General features: G+C 36.0%; 1 protein-coding gene across 1 annotated transcript; it reads right to left on the bottom strand.

The window, feature by feature from the left end:
• Positions 1-19,990: 19,990 nt before the first annotated feature.
• Positions 19,991-25,936, bottom strand: LOC117405568 (zinc finger protein ZIC 5-like). The gene is made up of 2 exons (XM_034008732.3): positions 24,752-25,936; positions 19,991-22,375 (listed from the first exon to the last, which is right to left on the bottom strand). Exons 1-2 carry the CDS (start codon positions 25,785-25,787, stop codon positions 21,930-21,932), a joined length of 1,482 nt encoding a protein of 493 aa, XP_033864623.1. The 5' UTR covers positions 25,788-25,936; the 3' UTR covers positions 19,991-21,929.
• Positions 25,937-26,473: the final 537 nt, after the last annotated feature.

Raw genomic sequence — 26,473 nt, 5'->3', positions numbered from 1 at the left:
TGGCAGGCAGGCATTCAGAATGCGAGGCGAGCGCACATACTTGATCATAGATTCTATGGCTTCGACTCCCGGTATAATAATAATAATACTAGTAATTAAAGCTTCTTGGACAACAACATATTCTCACGTAATCATATGGAAAAGGCACACTTTCTGTAAACTATGCAGTAATGATTTATTTTAACGGTGGGACATTGGAGCAAGAATGATGTTTGTGATAAGCGCGAGCTCACAAAAACACGAAAACGCCAGTGACGCTCAGAAAACAAGCGCTTCAATAACAACTTTCATTGCCAAAGGAAAATCGGAGATGAAGAAAGTTACATATGCAGACACCTTTGCATGTTATGACTAGTTCAGCAAAGCTGTAGTAGACGTTCCCAGATTCAAATTGCAAAGTATTGCAGGGAAGCTTAAAAGTCACACCAATAGTGAAAGGCGTTTCTATTACAATTTCAGCATCGACATTGCTTTAAGAATTCAGATTAATAACGTGTTTATATACAGCAAAGTGTGTTCATTTAAAACAGAAGATGGTTGACAATCTTAGTGACAGTGGTATTATTGGTCCGTCACATATGTGCAGTTTAAGGAATAACGTTGTTGCAATAACACGTTGTTGTGTGTTTTGGCTTAAAAAAATGATGATTATATATATATATATATATATATATATATATATATATATATATATATATATATATATATATATATATATATATAAAGTAGGTGCCATAGCTCGTCCTTTTGATGACGAGGTCAATGTGCAATACCAAACTCAGCCTTTAGATTTCTTATGTGATGAAAGTAACAACGCCAACTGTGTATGCTTTGCTGTCCTGCAAAATCAACTACAGTGGACCTGTTTATAAAGTATCTTATGCTGCCAAATCAGCCAACGTAACCACAGTACAGTAAGAGGCACAGGGGCCAAGATAGAAATGGATTCTGACGCATGTCATGCTTGTTTTTCTGTTTGATCTGGTTCCTTTTCAAAAGCAATAGCTGTATGCCTTTGTCTTGTGTAGGTATTCACTTCAATTCATGCCACTAAGATTTTAGTTTACAAAAGCTCCCTTATTTTGCTAAATGTTAACAGGTATGGTGTAGTCTTTCTCAGACACATCACTGTGCTAGAGCCCTCAGCTACCGTGGTGACGTATCTGCCATCAGTCCCAGTCCTGACTCACATAATTCTACTGACTTTACGCTATTCTTACCGAACCTAGGAGAGACTTTGAATTTGAGAAAACTTCGTCACAATATGCATCGCCACACCTGATAAACAAAAAAGCAAACCGTCTGTAACAAAACAATGTCCTGCAAATTAAACAGTCCGCTATGCAAAGTGAATTAGATGCATCACCCTTTTCTATCAGCAGTAGAAGCGTCATGCTTCCTAATAATTGTGACGCACAAACAATTAGTAATTTGGGGTTTTGTCACGTTATTGCAAACTACATAACGATTTATAGAAGGAAGCCCTGGCTATTAAAATGTATTTTGTTAATCATTATTGACACACAAACACTAGGTCTATACCCATTTCAATTAATTATTCACCGTGATAATCACAAATCGAAATGATTAATTTAAAAAAGTGGGTTTATCATATAACAGTCTGCATTCTAATACTATTAGCTTGCTTGTTCAGAGGCGTGGTAACAAGACTATTAAACTTCAACCGAGAAGCGATCTGATTTACATTAGGCGCGTTTCCCTTCAAGACATGGATATAAGACCATGCGTTTCAGTTCAGTAACATCAACACTGTACTACAGCAGTATGTGGCTGTAAATGGTGGCGAATGACATTATTGTGATTACGTTTCTACAAGTGCAAGAGACAGTTGTGTCTTTATAGGTTGTATCTAATATCTGAACAGTCGTTGCTGCTGTTTTTTTTAAGACTTGGGTTGTACCTAACCTTTTCCATGATATGCGGCTTGTTTCACAGACCCTGTGACTAAACTGGGATATTCGGTATTAATTGAGGTAAGATATATAGTCCAAAATTCGGTCTGTGAAAGTTATAATGACAACTTTGAATTAGTAAAATATACTGCTGTAGTCAAATGACACGTGTTAAGGTTACTATTTGTCCTTAGCTGAGCACTGTGATAGCACCATTTGCCAGTTCGGTTGCCTACACTCTCGAAGCGCTCAGAGTAAATCAACCATAGCATACATAAGCGGTACAGCACTGCAGAACACTGATCACTTCTGACGCGAGTTCCTCGTGAGAGCTCAGCTTGCGAAGAGGTGAAGGCTGCTACCCTGCATGGGCTTGAAACATACCCTGGCCCATTCTTCATCAGGTATATTTCAAACACTCGAGTTGTATTATACGCGGTGCATATTATATTGCAAATCCAGTTTTTTGTATGATGCGTTAATCTGCCGCAGAATGTTCATGAAATTGGGTTATGACTACCGTTTGCAATACATACTGTATAATTGTCAAATCGATTAAAACTAATTTACATGCTCTTATTTATATTGTAATGAGTGGTTATTCCAAATGTTCTTCAGGCACTTCATATATTTTAAACTTTAGTGTGACAGTGTTAGACTACACTTCCCAGTGCAATGTAATGTCACTTCATAGATACAATTTAAAGGGAAACAATTTCTCATTTCATTTGTATTTATTTATTTATTTATTTATTTATTTATTTATTTATTTATTCATTATTTTTAAACAGACACCTCAGTGTATCAAGACCCCTTTCCCATGGGCCTATCATCTCTGGTTATAGCTTCTTAAAAGGTTTACAAAACCTTTTGTGTGTCAAAATCTTTGAAACATTTTTTTTTTTTTAAAGTCACCCTTGTCAAAACCAATCTTTTCTTTCCATGGGCCCTTGTGAACTGATTTATAGAAACTGGACCTCATACTGTTTAATATCAGCTGATATCTCAATAGTGTTGAAATGTCCGTTGATATTTTAACAGTATGATATCACAATCAAATTTACCTTCTGGCAGGGGACAATGTCTAACAATATACAGTATGTCTTTTACAAGTCCTCTCAGAACTTAAAATTGCATTTAAACTTCAATTGAACTGCAAAAAAAAGAAAAAGAGGAAAAGAAAGAAAGAAAGAAAGAAAGAAAGAAAGAAAGAAAGAAAGAAAGAAAAGTGCCCTGCTGTAGAGACTATTACAAACACAGTCTATCAGGAAAATGTAAGATTGTTTTATAATGCAAGACTGATAAAAAGGAAAAATCTCCAACTTTCCTGTCTTGTGACTTGTAGTTTTTAGTAAAAATGGTTAGGCCTATATATTTTTAAAATAACTAGTTTGCACTAAATATAATTAATACGCTTCATCGTAACCTAAACTCATTCCAAAGCCTAAACCCTAATATGTGCAACCAAACCAGCAAGATGGGCCGAATGGCCTCCTCTCGTTTGTAAACGTTCTTATGTTCTTAGGTGTAGGGCCTATAGTATCTGTTCTCGCGATTGTGTGGCTTAGTATCCTCTCAGGACTCAGGAGGCCACTGTGTTAGTTAATCATAACAATTACTGCTTGGCATTTGTAATTCTAGATAACACTGGATTATCACAAGGGTTAATGTGGTTGCAGGAAACCAAATGCTAATAAAACAGTTAGGCCTAATGTGTGTTTATTTAGCGTTGTTAGCATGTGATAGTCTTGTGGTTTATGGTATATTGTCTATTTTATGGTCTAGAGAACGAAGTAGATATAGTTGGGTTTGTCACCAATCCCCATATGTTTCCCGCTCTTTTTAGCAGCGTGTGCTGGCTGGTGGAGATGTATGATTGTAACATTGAAAGGGTACATTTGAACTGCATCAGCAACAAACAATTCCGTTACTAAAATAAAAATGTACCTAGATTTAAACAGCCTGCCCAGCACTTCTTTTATGTGGTTAGCAAAAAAAAGTGTCCCAACTTCTAAATGCACTATTTTCTATATTTAACAATTAGTAATGTGAATATGTTAGGTAAGAGAAATACTAAGGGTATGTTAGTTAAGAGACATACTGTACAGCAGTTGAAAGCTGTTAATTACGATCACCTGTTTTGAAAAGATCCTATAAGTAGGCTTTGCAGCGATGTGATGACTGTTTAAAATGGCTCCTTTACTCAAGATACGGAGTGCGATGATCAATCCGTAATTTGCTGTCAATCAACACCCCAACATTGAGATGAAGTGATACTCTAGTGTACAAATAAACAAAGCGCCAATAAGAGTAGAAATTCTAATAGTTTTTTTCAGACCACGTTGTTATTTTCTGTATGTTATGAAATATTTGTATTTTATATCAGCAACATATATATATATATATTCCAAATGTGATAATTATGAACCGGTAGGCCTATATGGAAATAATATATAGGCCTGTATGTTTAAGTAACACCTGTTTGTCTGTTTTATTGGGATTATTGACTGTAAAGTGAGTACTTTCTCAACGGGTTTCACACAATAATGCGCAGACTCATGGGAAGTATTTACACGTGTCCCCTTTATAGTATAACGTCATATGTTCCCGGGCTCTGGTACGACATCATTGTGGTAATCCAATTAACAATGGTAATCCAGAAGTACACCAAACTCATATAATTTTGTTGCCCCTGCGATGATGTTTTGACATGTGTAATTTACCCTTTTCCATTTGACACGACTGCATTCCTTTCCAAATATTTCTACGGTTGTGTGCGCAGAAACTTTTTCAAACCCACTTGCATTTTAATATAGGTTACCCTAATGCAAATGAATAGTTCTAGAACGAGTTTGTACGCACCTGTGTTGTTTTTACTGCGTTAAAAAAAAAAAAAAAAAAAAAAACATAACGCCCTCTTCAGCAAAGCGGCCTTATTCAAAATATGACAGAAAATAATCTAAATGTATGAGGAATCATGATTATTTTGTTTACGGCCCAATATATATATATATATATATATATATATATATATATATATATATATATATATATATATATATATATATATATATTCTCACGGGCCATTATTATTAATATTGGACCCTATTCAGACCCTAAATACCTCGCTTTACAAATAGGGCACATTAACTCACACTGAAAAGCTAAAAGTTATACAATTTATAGCAGTCTTGACTCCAAATATGTAGCCAGGTCATTGATGCATAGTGTTAAGTGGCTAAAAACTACGTACTTAACAGTTTAAGTAATTATAAAAATAAATAAATAAATTCATACAAACGATATAATTGGCCAATGCAAAGAATACCTTAATCAATTACAATTTTGCAAACATCTCCAATCAACATGTGACCGTTCTTGTAATACACAGTAAATCGAAGAAATATTCCACAATCAGGAAACAGAGCATTTGTTTAAAAAGTCAAATGTTAGACGTTGAGATGTGCATGTTCAAGTAACTTAAAAATGAGGTGTGTAGCACGTTACCAAAAATGGATAAGGAATGGGCTGCAAATACAATTATTTTCCATCTGCTTGGTGTAAGACCTGAAAGTTGAAACCGTTAAAATATAGTTTCGTTTCTAGAACCAACTTTGACTATTTTGAAAGAATCATATATATATATATATATATATATATATATATATATATATATATATATATATATATATATATATATATATATATATATGTTTTAAAACTGATTTAAACGATAAACTACGTATTTCCCACTCAGAAAAAATATTAAACGAAATATATTGTTAAATGTATAGGAACTTTAAATATATTACACGTATGAATCGCAATCAACATCCATAGCCTGTAAGCTCCAATAAAATACATGAGTGACCTAGAACTTTGAAATTCTTAAAAAAAAAACAAAAAAAAAAAAAACAGATATCTTCAGAAAATGCAGATATGTTTTTGTTTTTTTAAATACTGGTCAGTTTTTTTCAATGCATTTGTGCATACAATTCCAGTGAATTGACAGTTGTGTTACAATATTACGGCGATTATTAAAAGCTAAATGTATAGCGTACCATGTAAGTGTGAATAATTGGTGCAATGGCCGCAAGGAAATGGGAGCAGTGTCACTGCATTAAAGCCAGCCCTTGATATTAGTTAACACGATTACATTTTAGTGGCGCTGCAGAGTGTTTAATCTCTACACAATGATGTGTGCTACACATACAGCCGGGGGGGATAATAAATATAGTGGACAATAAAAAATTGATGTTAAGTGTGATCTTCTTTTTCCATGCATATCCTCCCATATGATATATATATATATATATATATATATATATATATATATATATATATATATATATATAATTGGATGCGATATTTAAGGGAAACCGGGCACTGCCTACAATGGTAATTCTTTTATGGATGCATTAGCCCTTTTTATAAGAAGTAACACTTTTAAAGGAGGACAGTATTCACCTTGCGGTTTTACTGTGGAACAACGTTCAATATGTCTAGAAGACATTTTATATTAATACACCGTAATACAAAATGTTTAACAAATAAACATAAATCGAATGCAATATTTTTTTTTAAAAAAAAGATCTTAATGTTTACTTTAATTGCTTAGATTATTAAACCCACAAAAAATATTATGAAAACGATATTATAGTATATAAATATTGAAATGTGTTTTAAATCTGTTGTGCTCAAAATGTATGTTCAATTCATAAACACCTGGATTACAGTGTACAGGATACTGTCATCATTAGCTATTTATGCACAGATGCTCTGCATGGCTATAGCCACAAAAATGTATGAATGTGTTCTAAAACCTCATTAATAGCAAAGTAGTCTGGATTATAAGAATGTTATCCAAGATTTTGAGAAAGACTTCTAGTTAAAACTGGCATTGTCACTGAAAGTCTCTTCTAGTATTACCTAAAACAAAATTTAAAATATTACTGTGTGTAACAAAGTACTAATACAGTTGTGCATGTCCTGATGTTTGGTCATGGAAAAAACAGACATGCATATAATAGTTTAACAGTGTATTAAAAACAAAAACGACAGTGTTCTGTGAGAGTGACGCAAACCAAAAACCATTCCATAAGAAGATGTTAATCTTTAAGACTTCCTTGGTATAATTAAATAATCATTTAAATAACCTAATACATGTTTAGTATGAAGTGTTAATTTTTAGTGTAATTCTTTCACAAGAATTACAGATTCGCAAACATGTAGCACTGGATTTAAATTAATTTATTAGGATTTCATTTGTTGAAAACATAAAAGCCATACACCTCTCAGCTTTCTACAACACTGAGTTTTCTTCCATTCATATTTAAATTTGTCATAGAATCAGTCTTTTACCAATACATTAAATACTTTTGCATGACTGCTTTAAATAAGCTTTAAGGAGTTTTGTGTAATTTACTTCCATGTTCTCTCAGGGGCTAAACCCAACAAAGCAAACACTCCAGGAGCAGGGATAATGAGAGCTCTTGAGGTTCCCCAAGCACCTGACAGGAGGGGAGCCTAGCCCTGCTTGGATTCAAAAGCATAGCCATAAGAGCTAGATTTGGCTGGGAGTTGGGTGCCGGCTGCAGTGTCTGTTGTTAAACAGGATTGATGGTTCTATGTTCACAATATAAACATTCTCACTGGAATGGCTGTGGTCCAGCTTTTAAAAATCCCTGATAAAATCTGTTTGTGCAGATACTTGATGTTTCTGAGAAAATGTTGTCCATGGTTGTAGCTAACAAAATGATTCCATAAATATTTCCTGCCATGCACAACCATTTGCTAAACATGCCTCAGATGTGCAGTTTTGAAAGGAACGTGTGTTATTTTTAAAATGTGATAAGTTTGTTTTATTTTATTTGTGGCCTTTCACCAGGAAAATGTTGTTGTTTCTGCCCCTTCAACGCTTGCTTTCCTGTCATTAACCAACCAGATCCTTTCTCGGTTATAGACTCATTTGCTTTGCTGTGAGTAACATGCTGTTTCACCTTAGGAACTGAAACAGTAAAAGACTTCCTGGAAGTAAGGTAAGAAAACCAATAACTTTTGTTTCACGTAGTGGAGACCAGATATTGTCTTTTAAAATGAAAATGTGTGTTTGCTTTTAAAATGCACACCTGAACAGGTACAAAGGACCAAGGACCAATACACAACTGTGCACTGGCTCTTACTTCTATAAAGACACATGGTGCATTTGTACCTTGTTATACCTGCAAGGGTCATTTCTGGAGAAGCAGGCCCATACATAGTTGGATCCATTCACTTAATAGTTTTTTTTTTAAATAGCTTAATAGTTTTTATTTTGTAGATGGACTAAAACCTCTTTTGTCCAAACCTATTGGGACCCAGATAGGGTTTGTAAAATTGAATTGCTCATATCAAATTATTATTGAAAAGTTCAGTGCAATTCTCAATTGAAAAACCCCTGTACCATGAAATATTTGATGTACTGTACCTTAAAGGTCTCTCCAGACACTTACATCATTTTTGCTTAAGACAGTTCTTTGAAGCTCTCAACCGTTTGCTCTTCTATTTTTCTCATTGGGGATTTATGTTATCACCAAAATAAAATTAAAATATATACAGGGACATCCCTCTTCAGACCACGTGAATGTCAAAATGGTTAATATCCTTTAAAAGTTTGCCATGGTATTTTAACATGGTATTTTTACAGTTTGTCATGGTTTTCCCATGGTTATACTATGCATTTACCATAGTTTACTTTGGTTTGCCATGTTCATTAATATGCTTTACCATCCATTGCTATTACAACACTTACCTATACTTTACCATGTTTTCACTATGCTTTATTACACTTTGCTATGCTTTTACTATGGTAAACTTTTATAAGGGATACATTTATATGTGGAAAGCTCCAAATTCCAAATAGGATATTATTTTTTTTTCAAAATAAAAATATGCTCTTAACATTAATTCATTCACAACTGACCTTGTAATCAAAAGCATTGTTTGTGTGATCGTTATGAAAGCTAACACGTAACTATGTCCTGTTTTATAATTGCCACCTGTCTTGTATGGAGACAGAACTTCCCATCTAAATCCTTTCATCTTTTCTGCGAAATACGTTGACTGATCCAAGCACACAGAAAAATGACCTTATCCAAACATTGTAACTCCAAACACATTCACAAATACTGCAACAACTGCTCCAAAATGCAATGTTATTTCTAGTCTAGTTCCTGCCAACATTAACAATGATATGCAAAGAATGTCTTCTATCTAGGCCAAAAGTTTGTAAAATATTTCCTTTCAGGCAAGAATCCATATTTGAAGAATAAAGGGATGATTTATACTATCAATGTTTTTGGAGTATTGTTTTATTTTCCTTTAGTTTAGTCTTTTTTGTGTTTCTCCTTAAAATTTCAAAGTATCCCAATTAAATATTTGGTAATTGGGTCCATTGCCTTAAATGTGGTAGAGATAATGCTGTATTCTTAAATACATTGATATGTCTTTATCAGAGTAGGTAGATTAAAATTGCACTTGTTTATGTATTCTTTATCTTTTCTGATCCTGTTGCCTGCTATTGTTATTTACAAATATTATGTCGGCTAGATTAGGCAAAGTGTCTTTTATATTAGTAAGCACTAGCACCATTTAGTTTACAGCTTTTTCACATATCTAGTGAATTCTGACAAGTTTATAAGATACGGTGGAGACAACCTACAGCCAAACTTTTAGAACCAAACTTTCTAAATGAATTCCATTTTGGATTCTAATAGTCTTAAATCAGCAAACCCTGGAATAAATGTTCCTGAACACTTCAAATACAGTTGCAGAAATTGATTTGTACAAGGGAACGTTATTAATAGTACCTTTATTTCCATGTTTTTTTTTGTTTTTTTTAAATATTTAATAACTCCATTGCCGCTCGGGGTGCAGGGCTCTTGGCAATGACTTCAGACTTGAATTACTTTCATGGTATTTAGTGACTGCTGCCAAAAGTGACCTTCTGGCCTATAGGTGCATCTCCCCTGGAAGTGTTGGTTGAAATTTTGCTTTGCACAAGATTTTTTGGAAATTATTAAGTTGAAATCAGTTGTACAAATATGTGATTACAACAAGGACGTACTTGCTGTATTTGCAAAACATTTACCAGATAGAGATGTTATATTTTGATGATTTAACATGGAGTCTTTTTCCCTTATCTGCAGTGCATATTAGCATATTAGTTTTAAATTTGACTGCTCTAAGCGACCAGTCAAATTTAAAACATCCACGGCCTAATATTCCCACCTTTGCAATTTGATTATGTGGCAATAAACTATGGCTAGATTTACAACTGAAAAAGGGGACTGGTAGCCATTGGCCTTTAATGGGATAAGATGTTCGATTTACCTGCATTTATAGGAGGGTTTACATCTAGTCTGTGGTCTGAGGTGGGCCGGATTAATTTTCATTGGGTCCCGGGGCTGTTATCGTTTTGAGGGCCCCTCTTTGCATATCCAATTCCTTCCCTTTACTGTTTTACTACCACCACACTCAACTGATATTAATGTCAAATTATTCAGCCCTAGCTGATCCATTTTTTAACCAAATCGAAGTTTGATTAGCACCAGTATTGAAAATGAACGTTCGTCTCCAGTGTTACTGGCAGTGTCAAAAAATGTGGGAATGCAAACTGCTGACTCTTTTGTCCTAAAAGGCAAAGCAAGTTATGTAGAGATTTCTTGTCTTCATCTCTTACAAACTCTCTAAATTAAAAGGTTAGGACTTGTCAGTAAATCTGTGTAATCCATCATGTCTATTTTTTCTTTCTTATGATGACATATTATTTAATCCTGATTTTCTATATACTGAGCATCAAAAGAAACTTATCACTTATATTTGAGCATCAGAAGAAATGTATCACTTAAATTTGAGCAACAAAATAAACTTATCACTTATATTTGGATAAAATTCACTAGATGTGATCGAAAAATGACAAACTCTGTTTTAGAGCAGGTGCAGTGACTTTTTATTGTGCTGATTAACAATTGACATCATGAAGATGCTGCAAAATGATCTGTCGATCTTGGGCAGGTGTTGTGACTCTTGGTCTCCCAGTTCGTGGCCTGTCATTGACAGAGTGTGTCTGGTTATACCGTCTTGCAAGGATTGAAATTGCTGGCTGTGAGCACCCAAGACGGTGAGCCACGGTACGCTGCCCTAGTCCAGCCTCCAACATACCGATTGCATGGAGGCGCTGCTCTCTTGACAGATGTGGCATATTGTTTTTTTTCTGTGATTTTCTTTATTGCTTTTATTCAAACTTACAATTCAACAGCTGAAATCACTCCATATCCAGTGTCCAATCAACTGTTTCACTAATTAGGTGATTAAGTGCATATGCTTCAGTCATAGTCACTCAAGCGTGTCATGGTCAAGGATGAATGATTAAGTGATTTATAAAGAAACCAAAAACATTTAGTCAATGTCCATTATTTCTATAACTTATTTTTTTCAAAAATAAATGTGTTATAATAGTGATAAGTTTCTTTTGATGCTCGGTATGTTACTGTTATGACTGTAATCTGATATGTCGTGGTAGAATATAATTTCATAAATATCAGATTACTGTTAAAATGAACTAATTATTACAGAGAATAGAAAAAATATATAAATTAAATACAACAAATTTGGTGTCCTGTGTGGGCCACAGCTAAGTAAGAGATTGTAACTCCCGTACCTTGGTTACTGGGAAAGGGAACATCCCATTTGGTGTATGGGCGCCGCATTGGCTTTGGCGCTCCTGGGGTTGGGGTGGTGGGATCTGGCTTAGACTGTTTCTCCTCACCGTTCTGTGGCGACACCTACAGGCCAGGCGCCGAGTGAGTTTGGGGGCGGAGATTTGCTTGCCTGGTCTTTGTCCTCCAGAGGCCGGTGGCCTGCAGACATCTGCTCTCAAGTACCTCGGTGTAAAAAGACGCTAAATCTGCCCACTGAGCCTCAGGTCCCTGAGCTGTGTGGAATCGCCGTGGTGAAGGAGAAAAATAATAATAATTGGGCATTCCAAATTGGGAGGAAATCGGGGATAAAAATAATTGGAGATTCTAAATTTAAAAAAATTGAAAAATTAAAAAGAAAAATGTACAAAGTGACGAATAAAGCTCTAGAGTATAATATGAAATAATATGATATATGTGTGTTATCATGTTAAAAACAATTTAACTTAAATGTGTTATTGAAGTTATTTTGTAATGACTACTGAAACCAGATGTGGTTTCCTTTAATGCGCAGGAAAGGATAAAACTTTAAATTACAAATTGGTAATATACTGGTTAGTTTCGCAAACTGTAACATCATTGAAAACTATGAGTTTTATATTGCAAATGTTTTTATTTTGATGGATAAATTCCACCGTTGTTGAAGTACATTTTTAACCCAAAAAGTACTTTTTTTAAAGTTTTTGTGAAAGAAATGGAACAGTACATTAGTATCGTTGAATCACTGGTAAACCTACTATTCTTTTCCCCTCATTTATATTCGATACAGTCTTTGCAATATATATTAGTGCACTGAGCACATAGCCAAGCGAGGGACCCACTTACAGGGATGTATGGGGCAGAATTGCAGAATTGGAAACCAAATTGTCATAGCAATATGAGGACCCAAGAAGGAACCAACAGGATTCACACATTGTCAGGCCTCTTTAAAGCTGGTAGCTCCTCTCCAGCAGGACAGGTGGGGTTGACCGACATGTATAGTAGGGATAGGCCATCTCTTTATTGATTGACACCAGTGCCTCCATTTCAGTCCTCCATGATGAGCAACCTGCCACGTCTTATATCTCAACAGGTATTAAACGTAGTTTAGGAGCGTTTAACAAAGCAAACTCACAAGCAGACATGTCTGGTATTTCAAATGGGTTACTCTGCAAGTACACCCTTCTGTGAGAATATGAACTCTCACACACAAATGCCTGTGTATGTAGATGGATCCAGCTATTACAAGCAAGGTAAACCGTACACTGGTTTTGCCCTCTGGGTACCTGAAACTAACTAATTGATGCACAAGTATTAGTATTATTTCAGACAATAAACACAATAAAAATCTCTTACCTCGCCTGATGTCGAGCCAAGACAGTAGCCATAACTAAGGTCAGTTAAAAATCCTATCACGGAGCAAGAAAGCCAGAACACCATTGTGGATGGTCTGGCTAAAGAACCTGCATGTAAGGGAAGGGTGTGGGACTTCACACCACCCCCAGAGGGGGGAAATGAGGAGGCACTACTCCAGTTTGTTTTGTTTGCACAGCTAAAACAACACAAGCAACCTTGGACATAGGGGAGATGCAAAATGAGGACAGCAAGATCAGCAAGGTAAAATCGTGTCTTAAAAACAGCAAACAAGGTAAGGCACCTATGGGGCCATTAGCTACAGACAGCACTCTGTAACTCCATCCAGATTACACAGTACTGTTAAAAGATGACAAGGGGGTGGGTGTACAGTAGTACCTAAAAGCGTGAGAGGGGATCCAATGTACCTAGCTCACGCGGCACCTTCAGGGGGGCATAGCAACTGACAAGTAGTCATACAAAAATAGTTAACACTATCATGGTGGCTGACTCTCAGAGCTGACGTGGAAACTTTTTATAAAAATTGTTTGATTTGCGCACAAAATACGCTGACAGGCAAACTAAACAAAGCATTGTTAAAACAGATACTAACGAGGCCATGGACTCAGAGCCAGATTGACTATGTTGGGCCTCTTCGCCTACATCAAAGGGAAATAAGTATGTATTAGTGGTTGTTGACTTGTTCAGAGTTCGGGACAGGTGGAGAGATCGAACCGGGCCATAAAACTAATGGCGACAAAATGTTGCCACCAGAGCGGTAACCAGTGGGATGTAGTTCTGCCAATGAGCCTGATAGCCATCAGGGACACTCCAAACAAAAGCATGGGTATCTCATCTTATGAGATGATGACAGGTGGGAATAAGGTAAAACATGTATTACATTTGGAAACAAAACTGAAATATTTAGAGAAATAAGTAAACATTTAAAACATATTATCATTACAGAACATGTGCAGGTAACTAAAAATGGAACTTCAATAGCTTCTTAGCCCAAACCTGGCTACTTTCAATTTGGAGTATTATCTCCTCTTTTGAATGTCTGAAACAGTTTTTTGGTCAAAGTCTTTTACAATGGTATTTAGTTTTGTTTGTTTCACACACACACTAACGTTTGTGTGTTTTGATTACAAATGTGGTGGTAAACGATGCTGCTCCAAAATTATACCGGAATAGATAACGGAATAGTAGATGAGTAGTATGCAGTTTTTTACAACATTTTAGACAATGCCTTTTTTCGTAAATTGACCATTGGCACGAGATGTCATTGTTCTCCAGGACATCTCTGTAATCCAAATAGGCAGATTTCAGCTGCATGTCATTTCTGTTTTTCATCCCACGTCATAGTAATGTATAGTCTTAATATATAACTTAAAATTGTATTAGTGCTGATATGCACATTTAGGTTAGTAAACTAACTTCCTAAGTTAAAAAAAACTGTAAAGGATGCGCATTTTTCTCTTCATTTCTATGCACTTCAGTAAACATAATATAAAATATATTCTTATTAAAAATGAGCATTTAAAAAAAAACCTTCTATTATTATTATTATTATTATTATTATTATTATTATTATTATTATTATTATTATTATTATTGTTGTTGTTGTTGCTTTGCTCTGTAAAAAGTCTAATCTATAGATTATTAATTAGAAGTCTTTTAAACAACCTTATAAACCTTCCTTTCCAATGTACAAAAGATACATTCGTCTATGTATGTTGCTTTGTACCACTACAAAAACACATGCCTCGTTTACTTCTCGCTGTCCAAACTAATCCCGCGCTTCTGTGCAGAAGGTGATTATAAAACAGAACAATTACTTTCAACCCAACAAGTACTGTCACTTTGAAATTGTAAGAGTGAATACCTGATTAAGACGTTACGATTACAATTCTGTTGTAACAGGCAAATAATACCACGAGTCAAAAGCAAACAAAGGTGCTTGTAGTACATAGCAAATCCCGCTGGGATCTCTTCTGTGTTCTGTTGCAAAAATCAAGCTCTTCAGAGCTAATTACAAATAAATTATGATGTGCTCACTAAGTAATTGATTTAATGAAGTTCCTATAAAACTATTAAAAACGGGTATAGGTCAGGCGACAGGCGCCCCAGAGCGCCCATTGTCGGATGTTTAACTCCACCAATCTCTTCGGAAAGACATCGGGGCTAATAGGTGAAATCACAGCTGTTCGAGTCGGACTTCTGCAAGAAGAACGAGCCGCTGTTAAACCTTACTGACCAAGTCCAGTCATTCATCCAGTCCTAATCTAACAGGACACCAGTCTTGTCCTGCACTTGTGATTCTAAATAGCGCACAAAGTACTTCAACCATTCAAGACAGCGTGCAATCCACCCCAACTGACAAAACCTTTACACAGACGCTCATTTCTTTTGGGTTAGTCACCAGAAGTTAGAAATAAGTCGGTATTCTACACTTACAGTGCGCTGTATACTGAGATAAAAAGTTCACATCCATACTTCTGTAAACTTTCCACTTCCATGGAGAATCTTGATTTTTAGGAGAAGACTTGACCAGGGAAGTAGCATGTACAACTGCAACTGGATTGTAAATCTTTCACACATATTCAGGAAACTTAAGCTAGTAGCCAGGTAGGGTGCTTGGAAGATTTTGGCAAAGTGCCTAGATAATGAATGTGTGCCTAGTTTTTTTGAAGTAGTTCTTTTACAAAAGACCTCGTGGAGCTCTAAAACAAGGACACATATTTTATGTAACTCTAATTCCTTTCGATTTTCTTACGAATTTGTGGTTTGCCTTTGAACACTTTGCAAAACTTAAAGGTCTGGGTGTCCTTTTAGGAAACTGCCAAGGAAAATGACAAAACCATTCTTATTTTTTTATATAGTTTTCTTATTTGTATAAATGCTTTTATAGTATGTCTGTTTGGAATTAGTTATGTGTGTATTTATTACTTATTGGTTCGGGGTTATCCGACGTGTTTGTCACTTTCCCTTATTGTAGGGGAGCCCGGGGACAAATGTAACTTTTTTTTTTTTTTACCTTTCTCTCCATTACGCACAGATGATTTGAGCTAGTTTGACCAGACTTTGATACAAACAATGTGCATCTGTCCTCTACCAATCCCCATAGCTACCCTGTTTTAAGAGCTGATATACATATAGCAAGAGCGCTTGAAGTGTAATGTGTCCGATGTTACAATTGACCCCCTGGCCAGGTTCAGTTGTAACGGGGGTGGGGGATATCTATCTATCTATCTATCTATCTATGAATGCAAATATACCAACAATGATATACATTCTTACACAGGTAAGTATGTTGAGCACATATCATTAGGCTACAGGTAATACAGTGCAATAAACAAATAATTATAATATTCATATTGGATTACTGGGTTTTTCCAGTAGCCTTATTCAATTGTTTTGTTATCATGCCCTCATTTTTGCTTTTCAAGCCAAAGTCAAAGGAGTTTGTTTGTTTGTTTGTTTGTTTGTTTGTTTGTTTTGTTTTGTTTTGGTGTAGTGCCAATACAGCATGAGCCATTTCCAATGTAGCTGTGTTTATTTCTTAAATTCTCATGGCTATAAATAAAAGAAAGAACATGATCAAAAAGCAAATAAATCTACCGTTACAAGATTTCCTTTCACTGGTAAAAGTGGGAAAATAGACAAAGCCTGGACCTAACTCGGTTACAAGCAGCTTTAATTAACACCAGCTTAAGCAGTCGAACAGGCAACTGAAGACAAAAAAGTTAAAGAAAGACTTTCAGGATGAGCGCCCTTGACAAGCTCCTCTTCCTGGTGTCATTCAATATTTAATGCACTCTTCTTGTAATGCTGCTACTGGTGCTCCTTTCTCAGCAAGTACATTTTATTCCACGGTGTTCATAGCCAAAGAAAGCCCATAGGCAACACATTCAGAAGATTGTTGTATTTGATAAGAATGTTGTTTAAGATAGACACTTAATAGATAGGCACAACACAATAAAAAACAGAACCAAAAAAAAAATACACGTTGTAACCTCTATATAAAAGAGCATTGCTTTTAATTTAATTATGTCAGAACTTACTATATTTCATAAGTCAGAAATTTGAAAGCATTGCAAATATTATTTAGGTTGCTTGTTATGTAGCAAAAATATGCTCCCTGCATTCTCCTATTGAACATACATTTTAAGAAACCGCATTTTAAACCCAAGTAATGCAAGCCATGCAAGTGAGTGTTTACACGGTTTAGTAAGTTTTATACTTTGGGGTTTGTATTATTGGCGAGTGTTTTGGTGTGTGGGTGTTCAGTTCGTCTTGGAAGTGTAGCTTACTGAAAGTGACAACAACTTTAAAACTACAGCGTTGTTGGATATTTAAAAAAGCATAAATAAATGGCTATTACATGAAGAGAAAATGGGGTATATGATTTAAAAGCCCACGGAATAGAGTCTATAACTTAAACGATATAGCCTAATGATTAATGGCATTGCGATTTGTTTTCTTCAATATTTAATGTCACAAAATGTATGAAACTGTGTGTTGCCACAGAGTAAACCGACTTATAAATCTGTAATTTTTTCAAATAAAGCTGGCGTTGAGGTTGTTTTAGGGAGAAAAAAAAAAGAGTTCTGGGAACATTCTAAAACCAACACCCAGGAAATAGTGTGAGAGACCTAACGGTTTATTCACCACGACTTTTTGTTTTGTCTTTAGGACAGTGGCGTCTGCAAGTCTGAGTTAGAAAGTTACTGATTTGCAGGCTGCATGATAAGGCAGCCCGTGTAAGTAATTTCTACGGGCATCACAGTAAAGGAGAACAAATCGCTGACAAAGGAGAGCTCTTTCAATTCAGCTGCGTCGTTAGGACAACCAAAAAGTATTCCTCAGATAATAAGTTCCACTTCAAAGGATTTCTCATTCAACGGTGACTGCTTCACCCTTTTATTGAGTCCCGTTTTTTCCACTCGGAGGAATCATCTGTTTGGTTATTTTTCGTCGTGTTTATTTTTCACCATTCACAGAGCACTTGTATTAAATAAACAAAGAATAATCAATGATCTCTCAAATTGGAACACTTATGCGAAAAGGAAAAACAACCAGGGATCATATTAAATTAAATTTGATAATGTAAGGAGGAGGGTTATTGAAAGGTGGGTAAAAAGTAAATATAAGGGAGATCCTGCCGAAGTGAAAATTGACCGAACTAACATGGCATGAAACTAAAGGTCAATGCAACTGTATCTTAATAGAGTGTCTCGAATTGAGGTGGACTGTTTTGAATGCAGCTTGCTTTTGCTACGCTCATTGCCATAGCAATCTTAACGCTCCATGTTGATGTACCATAAAAGCAGTAGTCTGAATTTCAAAGAACCTGCCTTTGAACTTCGCACTGCCTGATTAGGCACTTGTGCCTTTTTGTGTCTTGGGATGCGCTTCCTCTGCACTCCTTTTTAATGTTTAGTATTTTTTCTAAACCGGGGAGCCAAAACGGAGGTAAGGGCTGGTCCTTGGGGATGAGGCCAAGCCTTATACCTATCTGCAAGGCAGTCTATTCTCCCGATGAGTCTTACCCTGTCAGTAAATAATATGAAATCCGTTTTTTTATAGCATAATGTTGCATCATTTTAGGTTAACTTCAATTCAAAGATTAACAGTGATGAATGTAACCCGTGCTATTGATTATATTAATAGTAGTAGTAGTAGTAGTAGTAGTAGTAGTAGTAATTTATTTATTCTTCAATCATGTATTAATTTTATAGCCACACAACCTTATCAGTCAGATATATAGATATTCAACTGAACGTGTATTTTGCTTAATATGAATCACTATATTTATTTATTTATTTATATAGATATTGTACACTTCATCAAAATACCCTGCAATAGACCCAGTTTAAAATTAAACCATGAGAGAGAATGCAGGGCCTGCTTTGATGATGTCCAGTTTAGTGGCAATAAGTGGTTTTCTACAAGATATATTCAAATGTGAAAGTCTTGCTTGCCAATTGCCATAGAAATCTTAACACACCATGAAGATTGTCCAAGCGCCAAGCCTTCCGCTCTGGAGTAAATTACTTTGAAGTGGAGGAGGACTTGCACTGGTCAATTTTAATTCTATAGACTGGACAGAGAACACTATGAAAGTGAGATTGTGCGTTTTAATGCAGAAAATAAGAGGGGGGAACTTGTTTTTCTATACTCAATACAAGATTCTGCGTATTGTCAGAAATCTTTTATCTTTTATATTTCCCATGAATGATTCATGCCTTGGTGGCTTTGTGCTATCCTTCCTTTCACAAGAGACTTCATTAGGGAGCTATACGTTTTCCCATTGATTGGCGCCTTTATTTACATGAGTGTTATTCTACTTTATGTGTTGTTATTTGTCCGACTGCACAGAACAAACGTTTTTAAACCCCACTCCCCTTCCTAACCACCCATTCAAAATACTTAAAAATACTTTCTGCTCAACAGTTAGGTAGCCCAGTGGCGTGTTTCCTTACATTAACAACACACATGGATCTAGTCGTTTACATCTGTTTCCGCATTGTTTCTATAAATACTTCAAAAGTGATAAAAACGGTAGAGAGCTGCAGGTTATACAGTTGTCATTTTACGTGTTTCCGAATGTTTGCAGTTGAACTAAACAGTTTTTGTGTGTGTAAATCGAATACAGCTATTCTGCATTCACAATGAATAACGCGTATCCTTTTTAAATATGATATAGACTTGTTAATATACCGTATAACGAAAGACCTGTTGTTTCACAATGCTATTAGTTTGAACAATGGACTGTCTTGCCATGGCGCTCAAAATGTAACTGGTTTTAGGAAGTGACCACAGAAAATTTGCTACATTGATAAACTATGGGTAATTGTATGCCCTGGTTATCCAGTTGTGTGTGTGGTTTATTCATTAGGCGAATACAGTTAGAAATGAACAGCACTATACACATCGTGCACTGGTTGTAATGGGAATGGTATTAGTATGAATTAATCACCAATAAATGTGACAAGGTTGGCGAAATGTTATTTAAATTGACCATTTATTATGCTTTTTAAAAAATCTGCAATTCAGTTTTTTTTTTAAGTTTTCCACATTATCAGTTTAACCACAAATATAATAGACATGAAAAAAATTAACAGCACCATGCAGCTCAACGATATATATTATGAATCGTTACGCCATTAACTTTACGTTTGGCATGCGAGTCAGTCTCGGTTTTCACATAAAACAGCTCATTCAAGTACACTTATTATTATTATTATTATTATTATTTTATTTTATTTTATTTTATTTTATTTTATTTTATTTTATTTTATTTTTTTACAAAATATAGAACCAAATCATGACATTACAAAGTTTCACCAAAATTAATATTATAATTCTTTGGTGTATCTGTAATTGCAGAGAAATATTACATCAGCAAATAAATTACCATTTACAAAACAACAGCAACATTAATTATAGCAAGGACATTAACCGTTCACGGCCAACAGCGTGATTATATACAAATCCTACAGGGATCAGCCTGTCGTTTTACATCTTCGGGTCCTCCAAGGACACATTAGTACCTTTTCATGGGTTTGGATATTGGTTTGAACAGTTTTGCATGAATAATATGTTCTTATTATGGTAGAAAATAACCCCATTCTAAGTGAGGTCCGGTTTGAAAAGGGGACAGAAAAGTTAACCGAGACAATCGTAGAATAACCTTTAGAACCCAAGTGTTTACATCACACACAAACCTCGTGCGTAATCGGGGGCAACAATAAGGTATTGTGCTTGGATTTGGGTGATTTTTCAATACTTTTTTTTTTTTTTAAAGAAGTCCATGTACCATCCTCGCTTTATTTCTGCGACTGTTACATTTTTCTTTTTTCTTTTTTTTGAAAACACAAACCGGTAAAGTCATATTGAGCTATAAACACATACCGGTTTGGTCACATTGAGCTATAAAGAAGACATGTATGTGATCTATTTCTAAAAGCAATCATAGCAAAAACAAGTTCTCCCCTTTCTTTCCCAAAATATCTATTATAGACAGTGATGTGATGTGATTTTTTTTTTTTTTTTTTTTTTACATATTTTAAACAGTAGGTACTTATGTTGCAATGTACAGATTAGCCATTGATAGATCAGACAAGTTAGAGTCACGCTCACATACAGACAGTGTCATCATAACATCATTCATCAATGATCAGTGATGGATAAACACACACACTACCACACAAATACGACACGTAGGGTGTTACTTAACACTTTTCCACAACAAAACAAAGTTTATATTTTACATGTATTATTAAAAATCGTTAAAAGAGCATTATAAAATATCGTTACACCGATAACCAAGGTATAGACTTTAATTTATAAATTTGAATAAGCTCTCTTATTATTATTATTATTATTATTATTATTATTATTATTATTATTATTATTATTATTATTATTATTATTATTATTATTAATAATAATAATAATAATAATAATAATAATTTATTTAGTTAATTTTGGAAATAATCTAATCCATGACTTTCAATGATGTCTGTTTGGGCTATAAGAATTTATTAAATCAAGAATCAAAGCTATTTGGTCGTGATAGAATTTAGATTTACACTCGTAGCCGTAATTTCATGACCTTTAAGTTTTACAACGTTATCTTATTTAATTGCATTGTGGCTTTTTTGGAAATATGTATTTGAATAGCAATTGAATTCTTTGAGATGACTGTAAATCCTATTAATAAAATATACCACTCCTAGGATTACTTCCATCTCTTACGGTTTAATGTTGCGTCACTATACATATCGATATGCGAAATCTCCCCCTTCAATGTCCAACAACAGCGACAGCAACAGTAATAACCACACACACACACACACACACACATTATATATATATATATATATATATATATATATATATATATATATATATATATATATATATATATATATATAAATAATCAGAGCATAGTCCTTGGGTCTGAGTTCCTGTATGACTCTTCATCCTCAGAGTCAGAAGTGGCTGCGTCGCTTGAGGGGGTATGGAGATTGTTAGGTGCCCCACTCCCTTGGCAAACGTACCATTCGTTGAGATTGGTGACCTGAGGGGAAAGATTGCTGGAACGGCTCCTGGTTGGCTCTGTGGTCGGGGAGATGGGGGCTCCGAGAGTGTTAGATGAAGTTTGGTAAATGGAACCCATGTTGACAGAAGGAGATGGAGGTGATTTGCAGTGGACCTTCATGTGCTTTCTTAAGGAGCTGGGGTGCGTGTAGGACTTGTCACAGCCTCTTACTTTACAGTAGTAAGGCTTGTCACTCGTGTGGACGTGTGAGTGCTTCTTCCTGTCACTGCTGTTGGCAAACTTCCTGTCGCAGCCATCAAACTCACATTTGAAAGGTTTCTCCCCTAAAAGTACAAAATGACACATTGGGTATTAGGTGTTCACACAGTTATGCATTAAGAACAATCTCGCATTGAGCTTTAATTACGCAAAACTGCAAGACAAAACCCCAATATATCAACATCAGGTTTCAGTTTTCCTTATCTTGTATTTTGTACACATTTTTATATTAGACTTTTTTTCTGATAGGCTATGATTAACTATTATTGAAGGCAACAAGGGACTTGTAGACCAAAAAGTGGATCAAGTTATATTTTTGGTGAGAACAAAGCGATTCACCAGAGATTAATCAGTTACACCGATGCACTGCTTCTATCGAGAAACAATGCAAATTAGTACAAAACATGACAGAAAAAATCAAATAACTAATTACTGTTGACCTGATAGTACCCCAATACACACACACACACACACACACACACACACACACACACACACACACACACACACACACACACACACATATATATACACGTGTGTGTGTGTAACAGTTCAATTTAACTGTTCTGTGCATTGTTTAGCTGGTAATGTTTCTGAACGTTACCCTCAAGCTTTTCTGTCTGGCATAACTTAAATGTATGTCAACTCATTGCGCTCCTGTATACTCATGTACACCGTGTGTTTCAGGGTAATATAAAACATAACTTAGTTTGGAAAGCTGTATGATGCTACAGTATAGCTAGACATTAAAAATGAACTAAATTGTTTCCATGTGATTTCCAATACAATGGTTGTTTTCACCCTTCGGGTGTCTTGCAAGTATATGATAAAATTCAGATACTATGTTGTCTGTATGAGCACCAACAAATAAAAACAAGACAAAATGTTATTATTCTTTTTTGTTGCTCACATGACTGCCTTATTGCAAAACAAAGAGAGAAAAATACAATAACGATTTTCAGCTGGTTTATTTAAATCATCTCCATAAATGAAACAATTCACTTATATAATTCGTATAATTTTATGGTTTCCTTTTATTTGGGCGATACATTTTCCCCCCTATGCTATACTAATGATAACATACATGTGTTTGTTTTTAATATGAACACATATTTCCAAATTAAAGAAATGAAGCTGGAATGAAAAGTAAAACAAACAAATAATAATAAAAAAAACATTAACAAAGAAAAGCCATACCAATAAAGTCTCGATTTTCTTTTTCAATTGTGTAGTCGTTTTAATGTAATTTTCTGATAAGAAACACAATGTGCCAATGTAAATATCCAAGTAAAAAGACAAGGCTCTGAAAATGTGCGATTACTATGACGCTTTTTGAACTAACGGGGACCAATCAGATGCTCCTTGGCAATTAGAAGTGTATTCCCTGTGCCGCAGTACTTTGTTTACAGTGTGAAAATAAGGAGCTTTCTCAGTCGCACTTTCAGCCGGCCTGTATGTACTTCGGGGGAGTGGGGTTTGTGCAGCTCTCCTGACTGAGTAAAGGAGACACTGACAGGTTCTGATTGCCGTGTTGGACTTTCGCGTCAGTTCAAACCTGAAAAGCAGTTGCTTGATAAAACAGGAGACAAACGTTACATTGGCCCTGACATTTAATTGTGAACAACCACGTATTTGTCTGCTTGACTCGTTATTTCGTAGCACGAAACGGACCAAACAACTGTTTATTTGTAACTAGTAATTGGAAGTAACTGCTTAAAGGATACAGGTAGTAAGCAATCCCCTAACACGACGCACGAGGATACCTTCCTTACTGTCACTGTTCTTGTCCACGTATCCTTTAAGGTCAATCTATAATCCTTTCCTCATGGATCATTTGCTTTAACATTAACAACACGTAAAGGAGTCGCTAAGCAAATAGGTGAACTAGACAGCCTAGCTGTGACAAGCAATAATAAATCAAGAAAGCAATTAAGTAAGCCGTACGTCCATAAACATTCTCCAAGGGATAATATCTGTCCTAAACAATAAATCCTAACCAGTCTCACTTAGTCTATAATTTTATTTATAGACGATAAAGTTAAGACAAATATTAACAGTTAGAAATACGGATTGCTATTTATAGCCTACAAAAAAAAATCTATCAACGCTGCATTTCTTTATAAAAAGGGTCGCTTAATATTAATAATTTTAATTTAAAAAGGCATATTCTTTTCTTAGAACTGCCGGTGTGTATGACTGAGACAGCATGTTAAGCAAGCTGTGAGTGTGAGAAGCTGTACAATGCTTCATGGAGCCGGTTTTCTTTTACGTCAGTATACATATACAAAGTGGGTGTTGCTATAAATAAATTAATAATTCAATAACTTCGAGAATTAAAAAAACGTATTTTTAGATATGTCTATAGTACTGACTTTACTCCACTTTTAAGTAGTTGTACTATTTTTTGTATATATTTAAAGCTATAGAGAGAATTCACCGACCTGTGTGTGTCCTCTTGTGAATCTTGAGGTTTTCTGAGCGTGCAAACACTTTGCCACAACCAGGAAAAGGGCAGGGGAAAGGTTTTTCTCCTGTGTGAACTCGGATATGATTTACCAGTTTGTATTTCGCCTTGAAGGCTTTGCCTTCTCGTGGACATTCCTCCCAGAAACAGACGTGACTGCCCTGTTCCGGTCCCCCGACGTGTTCCACCGTAACATGGTTAACCAGCTCGTGCATGCTGCTGAAAGTTTTGGAGCAGGGTTTCTTTGAAGTTTGCTCCTGGTCAATCCATTTGCAGATTAACTCTTGCTTGATGGGCTGCCTCATGTACCTCAAAAACGCCCCTGCGGCTCCGTGGGGAGCTGCTGCGATGTTCACATTTAAGTTCATAGAGTTGTAGCTGTGGAGAGAAGAGGGTCCATAGTGCTCAGGCCTGTGACTGAAATGCTCTGGTCTGCCATAAATGTCCCCCGGAAGACCCAAACGCATCTGTCCGTTAAGAGGGTGGTGGTGGGTACCTGGGACACCTTGCTCGTGGAGTCCAGTAAAAAGAGCATGGGCACCTCCTTCCGTGTGCCCATAAGCACCTGTTGTGGAAATAAACATGCCATGATGGTGAGGGGAGGAGGAACTATGTTGCTCGCCAAGTGCCTGCATAGCAGAGGCTGATAGTTCTCTCCTGAGGATGTAGTCCCTGCTGGAAGCGTATCCTGAGTGGGGGTGAGCCACGGGGAAGCCAACTGTGGTCTGAGAAGCAAAAGATGTCGCTGTCTGGGCTTCAGGGTGGTTTTGCATGTGCTGAGAGGGGCTAAGTTTGAGAGCATTACTCTGTGCCATGTGCTCTGGTCCAAATGGAGTGAGTGCCACTCCAGGGTCGCTACCCATCTCCGCAGGGTGGAGGTGCGCATGGTGGGAGTGAAGGTGATGGCCTCCAAGCCCCGGAAAGCCTGTCATATTCTGATGAGAATGGGGTTGAGTTGCTGCCAAATCCGCTAATCTTAGTGCCGGATTCCTCTTGTTCAATGGTGGCTCCATGACTACACAGTCAAGTCCATCCACACTCACCGGTGTTGCTTTTCCCCACTACACGCCTTGCAAAACATTCAAATAAAATGTATATAGCGGCTATATAACTTCTTTTGTCCTGCCTCTAACTCTGCTTGTTCCTTTTCCCACTCTGTCCTCCAGCGATTGGCAGAACATACAACAGTTGGAGAACACAGTGGGGGATAGAGTTTAGAAATGGCACTACGGGTATTGGGCAGATTTTGGTGACTGGCAGTTAGGTGAACGAAGCGATTGGCTGTTGTTCAGCGCAGAGGCACAGCAGGGATCCGCCCCCCCTCACTCTCTTCCTCGCTGCTCTGTCCAAAACTTGTGTTCACAAAGTTAGCGGCAAATCTGTTTTTCTTTCTGCTGATACTGTACACATGGATATGATCTAAGATTTCAAAGCAGTGTTCACAACCAGAAACTGAATATTTGATACTTTTATTGCTTCGGTCATTTGTTGTGTATTTTTAGTTATCAGAGGAGTAACAAAAAAAAAAAAAAGTCAGAATATGTCATTATGTCATTTAATAGTAACCAGAAGCCAGCCCTAGATAAGTATTTAACGACATTAACAAGCAGTAAAACGACATTAACAAGCAGGTTTTTTTACATTATACTGTATGAGTTTTCAAAGTAGGCCTAATATATATATGTACACGAATGTGTAC

Source organism: Acipenser ruthenus, chromosome 9, assembly GCF_902713425.1.
Source record: "Acipenser ruthenus chromosome 9, fAciRut3.2 maternal haplotype, whole genome shotgun sequence".
Taxonomy (NCBI): Eukaryota; Metazoa; Chordata; class Actinopteri; order Acipenseriformes; family Acipenseridae; genus Acipenser; species Acipenser ruthenus.
Note: the sequence above shows the minus strand (reverse complement) of the source record. Positions and strands in the feature narration are given on the sequence as shown.